The following is a 7,562-nucleotide window of genomic DNA, read 5'->3' on the forward strand; positions in this document are numbered from 1 at the left end:
ATGAACCTTTATTGTTGACTTGTGTTCTTATTGGTATTATAAATAAAAATCAATAAAAAATCAATAAAGACAGGAGATTTATCATGAGGACAAAATGTTTATCACATTGTGAAACAACATTAAAGTCATTCTGAGGCTGAACACAAACATGCACAACGTTAATATCTCGTCTTATTTTCTCTTTTTGTTGAATCTCATCGATTTAATCTGAACTAATCATCATTTATCTTCACTCATAAAAGTTAAACTATTCTTTAAACTCTCATATAGTGTTACAATGCTGGATGTCTAAACTAAACGTTGGCACAGTTTCACATCATGAGATAAATGTGTGTTGGAGCAATCCCAGGATAAACCTGTAGAGGGCGCTAAACAGCTTGTTCTGTAAATCACGCCATAGTTCCCCGATGTGAATCCAAGAATTTCACCAGACGGCTTTGAGCCTCTGAAACCTCTTACAGAGACTCTCTTTTCCCAGTGCTCTGGCAGCCCTGCAGCGTTCTGCCCCCTCACAGGAAGGCTTCCAGAGAGCTGGCCAATCAGAAGAGAGAGGGCATGTGGAGATCAATCGGATCATGTAAAGCTGCTCTGAAGGTTTCACACACTGACGACATGAGAGGTGAACATGAGGTCAAAGGTCAACACGAGGTCAAAGGTCAACATGAGGCCGAGATGGAGCTTTAAACATGTTGTAAATATAAAGTGAAAAATGTCTGCTACACTTCCCTCGATCGACTGAAAGTAAGTTTATTGCAGCTCAGTCTATGACAAATCAAAGCTTTAAATAAATACAGAAACAGATGTTTATATTGAAAATGGTTAAAAGGACTAAATAATCAACAAACAGCTGGATCTTATCAACGCTCTATCTCACTTCACAAAAAGAGGAAAACAAACAAAGTCTTTTCAACATTCGGGCGTTTCCTTCTTCTCCTCACTCTCCTCCTTCTGGAAGACGTTTCCACCCGGCTGCCTCCTCCAGCTCAGTCGGATGTTTTCATGCAGCCCCTCGTCCCTCAGCTTCTGTCGGAGCTGACAAACACAAATCACAATATTCTCCATCATACGTCTGTTCTTCTTCTCTGGAGACGCCCCCAACCATCTTAAAGGGATACTTCAGCCGTTAAAACATGAATCTGCCTCTGCTGCAGCTGATGCATAACACCCGCCTGTCGGCACGCCGCCGCCACCTCACTGCTGTAAAACGGCTCGTTCAGATAACCACAAACATCCGATTCGAGCACAAGACCTTCAAAAATAACATTCACCCATCTCAGTTTGAAGTTAAAACATCATCAGCTTTCTCCAAAGAGCCTGTTTGCATAGCTACCAAGCAATATGGCGGCATGAGTCACTCACTGATCTGTGATTGGTCTGTAGCTTCAGTGGTTGAAAATATGAGGAACTAGCATCGTAGTTTCACCCTGCTAACCGCAAGAGGACGCAAAATGAAGATTTCTGCGTCACTTGAAGCTCCTTTTCAGACTCAGAAATACAAAGATTTCACATCTCAGGGGAAAATGAGGGCGGGATGCACGAGCATTCAGAAACACTACCAGGTTTCTAATGAAACAAAGATTAATGCTAATGGGTGAAGTATCCCTTTAAATGTTTTTCTCATTTGTTAACAGTTCAACCAAGAGATCTTTTTTAAACATCTATCTGTTGCATTTGGTGGAACATGACTTTCTGCTTGAGATGGATTTTCTCTCTGTAGAGGTTTGGACATGTAGCTCACTCCCTGCTCTGATAGGGTCAGCCGTTTCTATGACAACCAAGGTCACTTTGTGTCTCCTTCATGTCTGGATTGTTTGGCCGACTGTCTCCATTATCTGAGACGTTACGTTCTGGTACATTCACTGTATCACATGTGTGTTGTTAAGTCAGATATAAACTACTTCCTCCCTCTGACTCTCCTGAGTCTTTGTCGTGTGGAGTTGAGTATCTACACATTCCCTCAACACCGCTGAGAACACCAGCTTTGGAGAGAAACAGGAAGTATGTGCAACTATTAGAATGAATACAAAATCCCCATTAGGACCTCAAACCCATACTTCCTCCAACCACAGGAAGTTCAACCCTGAAAACTTCTGGAGGAAGACAAACCATCAGAACATAAGTATCAGAGTTTATTGAGTCATTGTTTTGATTTCAAATGGCTCTGAATCTGTTTCCTGTCTCTTAACATGACTTCCTGTGCTACTGTCATTTGAATATATCTTTCAGGGATCACTGAAGCCTCGTGTTGTCTCATTTACATTTTCTTCTAAGAGTCATTTGGTTATTTCTGCATGAAATGATAAAAAGGTCAAACATGATTCACCTGCTGCAGGATGTGTTCCATCACAGCAGAGTGGTTCAGATCCACAGAGGGGTTCTTCTTCTTCTGCACACTCACTCTGATCACCTGTTGCGTGATCCCTGAGGGGAAGACAGAAACATGTGTTCACATCAGTTTGGGTTTCCTTCAAAAGTAACATCCTCTGAGCACTGAGTCCACAACTTGCGGTCACTTATGGCTTAAATCCATCGCTTAAAACACAAACATCTGAATAATCAGATTGATTCAACTCACCTGCAGTGTAGCAGATGTATGATCTCTTATAGCCACAGGGCCAGTCCTCCCATTTCCCAAAGTTGCCAAAGTCTGCGGACACACAAGCCTCCTTTGAAAAGAGGTTATTAGGCTCTGAGAAGCCCAGGTTCCAGTACCTAAACGAGGAGTTACTGCCATCCAACCACTTCCAGGTCTCTCTGGAGAGGCCGATCCAGACTGCCTGTAGAAAAGGGATCAGCTCCTTTATCTTCTGGTTCTCGTCCAGGTTTCTCACACTGGCCAGGTCAGTGTGGTGTTCTCTGCAGTAGCTCTGGGCCTCAGTCCATGACATGTCGGTGGAGATGAGGACAAAGGTCACATTCGACCCTGAAGAGAGACCACAGCTCATAATCAAACATCACCATGTTAAAATGTCTATCTTTACAGCTGCAGTTCCTCCAGTGTCCACTAGAGTCTGACTCCTGCAGTGAGTCAGTCCCCATAGAGCTCCATGTTAAAATGTCTAACTTTACAGCTGCAGTTCCTCCAGTGTCCACTAGAGTCTGTCTCCTGCAGTGAGTCAGTCCTCATAGAGCCCCATGTTAAAATGTCTAACTTTACAGCTGCAGTTCCTCCAGTGTCCACTAGAGTCTGACTCCTGCAGTGAGTCAGTCCCCATAGAGCTCCATGTTAAAATGTCTAACTTTACAGCTGCAGTTCCTCCAGTGTCCACTAGAGTCTGACTCCTGCAGTGAGTCAGTCCCCATAGAGCCTCAAAGTGAGGTCAAACAGCTCAAAGGAACAGTAACAAAAGTCAATGTGTGATGCCACAAGGTGTGTGATGTCATAAGGTCAGTGTGTGATGTCATAAGGTGGATATTACTTTGGACTCATCAGCTGAGCTGTCTGAGAGTTTGTTAAAGTGAAATGAGACATTCAAAGATGCCTCAGAGTCCTTCTTTAACATCAGTGAGACTACAGGGAGACACTGAGGACCACTATCTACAGAGAGCCTGAAGAGACAAACATCAAATTAATCATCATTAAAAAGAATGAATGCATTCATTTCAGAACCTTAAAACTACTTAATGCTGACAGCAGTAGTTTGAATATTTTAAACTTGCTTTCCAGTGAAGTTTGTCAACCTGGCAAGGATGTAAGCGTCAAAGCCGGACCCCCCCACTCGGAGCGTGAAGCCGAGCTCTATGACCTTCTTTGCCCTCTCTTCAGACTGAAAGGGTTCTGTGGGATAAACCTGAGCTGGTGATTAATGTAATTAACTACATGTATTTAAACGGACACTTTAAATGTGTTCTGAAGTCGCTTGCAAGTAACTTCCATCTGATTTTAATGGTTACCTTAAAGAAGTTGAAAATAAATAAAGCCGATGTGTTTCTAAGATTATTCATCATTTTTTAAATGTCTCACCTGTGAGGTCGCAGCAGACAGACTTAAGGTTATCCGTGCATTGCAAATCGTTCCATAATCCGTCAGAATGCATTATTGTGCAGTGTTGTGCACTTTGTGCGTTGTCAGGCATTCCTCCTGCCCACTGTCTGAACTCGACCTCTCCAGCGTCGTAGAAACTCGGGTCTGACAGTGACCAGCTCCAGCTGTCCACGTCATCGTACAGACCAATCCAGGCTCGCTGAAAGCAACATGAGATTCATTTGACTTTGTTTGCAGCATCATTTTGTGACATATATACACAGTATGTTCAAGTCTAAGAGACCTGTGGTTCTCAACTGGTCTCTCCTCAGGACCCACTCCCAACACCTTAAAGGTGACATATCCTCCTCCTCCTCTTCTTCAGTGTAAATAAGTCTCAGAGCTCCTCAAAACATGTGTGTGAAGTTTCTTGTTCTAAATCCACTCTGATCCTGTTTTTGATCATGTCTATAAACCCCTCTATTTCAGCCCTGCTCAGAACAGGCTGTTTCTGTATCTGTACCTTTAAATATGTAAATGAGCTGTGTATGACCACGCCCCCTCTCTGGAAGGGCTTGGGTGTCTCTGTGCTTTCTCGCTCCATGTCCTATTGTTTACGGTGAGAAGGCAGACTCAGAGGGCAGAACAAACACCTAGCTGTGGGAGTGTCACCCACCTGGGGAGGGGCTACTGCCCTTTGTGATGTCATGAAGGCAGACTCAGAGGGCAGAACAAACACCTAGCTGTGGGAGTGTCACCCACCTGGGGGAGGGGTTACTGCCCTTTGTGATGTCATGAAGACAGACTCAGAGGTCAGAACAAACACCTAGCTGTGGGAGTGTCACCCACCTGGGGGAGGGGTTACTGCCCTTTGTGATGTCATGAAGGCAGACTCAGAGGGCAGAACAAACACCTAGCTGTGGGAGTGTCACCCACCTGGGGGAGGGGTTACTGCCCTTTGTGATGTCATGAAGGCAGATTCAGAGGTCAGAACAAACACCTAGCTGTGGGAGTGTCACCCACCTGGGGGAGGGGTTACTGCCCTTTGTGATGTCATGAAGGCAGACTCAGAGGTCAGAACAAACACCTAGCTGTGGGAGTGTCACCCACCTGGGGGAGGGGCTACTGCCCTTTGTGATGTCATGAAGGCAGACTCAGAGGGCAGAACAAACACCTAGCTGTGGGAGTGTCACAGTGTCAGTTGAGAACCACGGGGTCACAGAGCTGCTCTCATTGGTTCTGCTTAAGTGTACTCAGGCCCTTTAATGGAAACACTCACATAAAATATAAGTTCTGGGTTAGGTTGGAAACCTTATCTGCTCACTCTGCACCACTAAAAGTCAAAATGTGACACAAAGGTTTGGTGACCTATAGTGACCTTACATTGCTGTAGTCAATCTGCCACATTTGGCTTAGATCGGCCATGCTCGTCAGGGTGTCCACGTCCTCCATGCTGGTTATGGTGGCCAGGTCTGTGTGTTTGTCTCTGCAGAAGGCCCGGGCTTCATCTCGGGTCTTGTGGTCATAATAAAAAAAGAACCGTCGTTTCACTTGTGGTGACTCGGCACACAGTCCTGTAAAGACGTACACATGGATCAGTTAAAGCTTAAAGGACGAGATGGTCTCACGTTTCTTAAAGGTCCCATATTCTTCTTTTTCTGGTTTTATCTGCCCTTTAGTGTGTTTTCCAAGTGTCCTGTGCATGTTTAGTCACATCTATTTGCAAAAATTCAAAGTCCGCAGAAACGCGGCTTCTCCTACGTTCTCCTGTTAGCTGTAGCATTAGCTGCATGTAACGCTCGGTTCTAGCCCCCCTCGATAAAAATTTGTTAGTCCGACGTCATTGTCAGTTTGAGATCACTGATCTAAGCCCATTGGCTCGCTGACTGTATGCTCTGTGATGAACAGACATGTTAATAATATAAATAAAGACACTGACTGTATGCTCTGTGATGAACAGACATGTTAATAATATAAATAAAGACACTGACTGTATGCTCTGTGATGAACAGACATGTTAATAATATAAATAAAGACACTGACTGTATGCTCTGTGATGAACAGACATGTTAATAATATAGATAAAGACACTGACTGTATGCTCTGTGATGAACAGACATGTTAATAATATAGATAAAGACACTGACTGTATGCTCTGTGATGAACAGACATGTTAATAATATAAATAAAGACACTGACTGTATGCTCTGTGATGAACAGACATGTTAATAATATAAATAAAGACACTGACTGTATGCTCTGTGATGAACAGACATGTTAATAATATAGATAAAGACACTGACTGTATGCTCTGTGATGAACAGACATGTTAATAATATAAATAAAGATGTACACTGACTGTATGCACCGTGTTTATTAATCAAACTTCATAAATGAAGACTTGCCTGAAGCAGCGACGGTGAAGAGCAGAAGAAGAAGAGCGTCCATCTTCAGACTGGTGTCTTCTGTTTCAGACGTCGTCGGGATCTTTTCCCCTGAAAATGATTTGAATATTTACATATCAGGGAAATTTGATAATCTGATGTCATGTTTCTGGGCAGCAGCCGCACACAGTCGGGTAACATGACATTAATAAATGAACTGTGGAGATTTTTATTTAAAATATTGAATATGTATCATGACATGTAAAGAGGGTTAGGGTCATTTCAATCAAAACAGTCAAAAAGGTGGGCTGTTGGCATCATCACAACCTGCAGCTGTCCATAAGTCAAGGGTTCTCTCCCCTGGACCAACACAATAACTAAAGGTAGATAATAATAAGGATGTATATTTAGAATCTACTACAAACACAGGTTTGACTTTAAAGATTTTAAACACTCACAAAAACTTCAAGCATGCTTCAACCCTAAAGTCCACAACGCTGACAGCCCTCATAATGAAGTGTTCAGTTTGTATCTGACTAACACGACTCAAAGTAAAGACAGGAAGTAGCTGTCACGTTCTCTGATGTGCGGACGCCGGTCCCCTAATGGGGAGGAAGGGGGGGCAATCGTGCTTAACCACGGTACGACAACATCGCCAGTGTGGCTGCGCCCTAAATGGGTTCTGGTGGACTGCGGGTCTGAAGCGCCCTGTGGGATAAAGTCTGAGACGTTTCTTATTTCAGAGACTTAAAGTGACCGGATCAGATTCATGTATAGTCTGTGGATCTGTTGGAAAGAAACCCATGAAGAAGAAACACTGGTTCACCTGAGGTTCTGATCCTCCTGTAGTCTTCATGAGGCCTCAGGAACTCTCCGAGGAGACTTCACTGTCGCAGCTTCGACTCGTTTGATACGCTCTGTAACGTATTGACCTGAAGTAAACCCAAACTCACAGGACACAAACCCCCCCCCCACTCTTCCTGTTTACTGATAACAAAAGCCATTCATTTGATTAACTGTTAATCAACACGGCAGGGGAGACCTTTGATGTGACATGGACTCTATCTCAAACTGACCTAACAGCTTTAGACCTGTTGAACAAACTGTCTTAACCAACATAATCCATTTCTGATATAAAAGAATTTCGGTTCAATCCCTGAATCGGATATATACATTCATGACATCAAGACTAACACTTTCATGCAAGTTATATT

The 7,562-nt window shown here is 43.5% G+C and overlaps 1 protein-coding gene across 2 annotated transcripts; it reads right to left on the reverse strand.

Moving 5' to 3' along the window:
* Positions 1-84: 84 nt before the first annotated feature.
* Positions 85-7,256, reverse strand: LOC110004463 (macrophage mannose receptor 1-like). Of its 2 annotated transcripts, none has more exons than XM_065960856.1 (7): positions 7,175-7,256; positions 6,370-6,459; positions 5,348-5,538; positions 3,965-4,184; positions 2,576-2,923; positions 2,324-2,421; positions 85-1,032 (listed from the first exon to the last, which is right to left on the reverse strand). In XM_065960856.1, exons 2-7 carry the CDS (start codon positions 6,410-6,412, stop codon positions 907-909), a joined length of 1,026 nt encoding a protein of 341 aa, XP_065816928.1. In that variant the 5' UTR covers positions 6,413-6,459; positions 7,175-7,256; the 3' UTR covers positions 85-906. The 2 variants fall into 2 exon arrangements, with proteins under 2 accessions (XP_065816928.1, XP_020515657.1); XM_020660001.3 differs by lacking the exon at positions 7,175-7,256 and adding an exon at positions 6,807-7,058.
* Between the last annotated feature and the right edge of the window lie 306 nt (positions 7,257-7,562).

Source organism: Labrus bergylta, chromosome 12, assembly GCF_963930695.1.
Source record: "Labrus bergylta chromosome 12, fLabBer1.1, whole genome shotgun sequence".
Lineage (NCBI taxonomy): Eukaryota > Metazoa > Chordata > Actinopteri > Labriformes > Labridae > Labrus > Labrus bergylta.

Excerpts from the sequence above, each read along its gene's own strand:
- LOC110004463 (XM_065960856.1), bottom strand. The coding sequence starts at position 6,412 with ATGGACGCTCTTCTTCTTCTGCTCTTCACCGTCGCTGCTTCAG. Across the intron at positions 5,539-6,369 it reads CTTCACCGTCGCTGCTTCAG|GACTGTGTGCCGAGTCACCA; the intron begins GCAAGTCTTCAT and ends ACGTCTTTACAG. Across the intron at positions 2,924-3,964 it reads TGTCTGCTGCGACCTCACAG|GGTCGAATGTGACCTTTGTC; the intron begins GTGAGACATTTA and ends GTCTCTCTTCAG.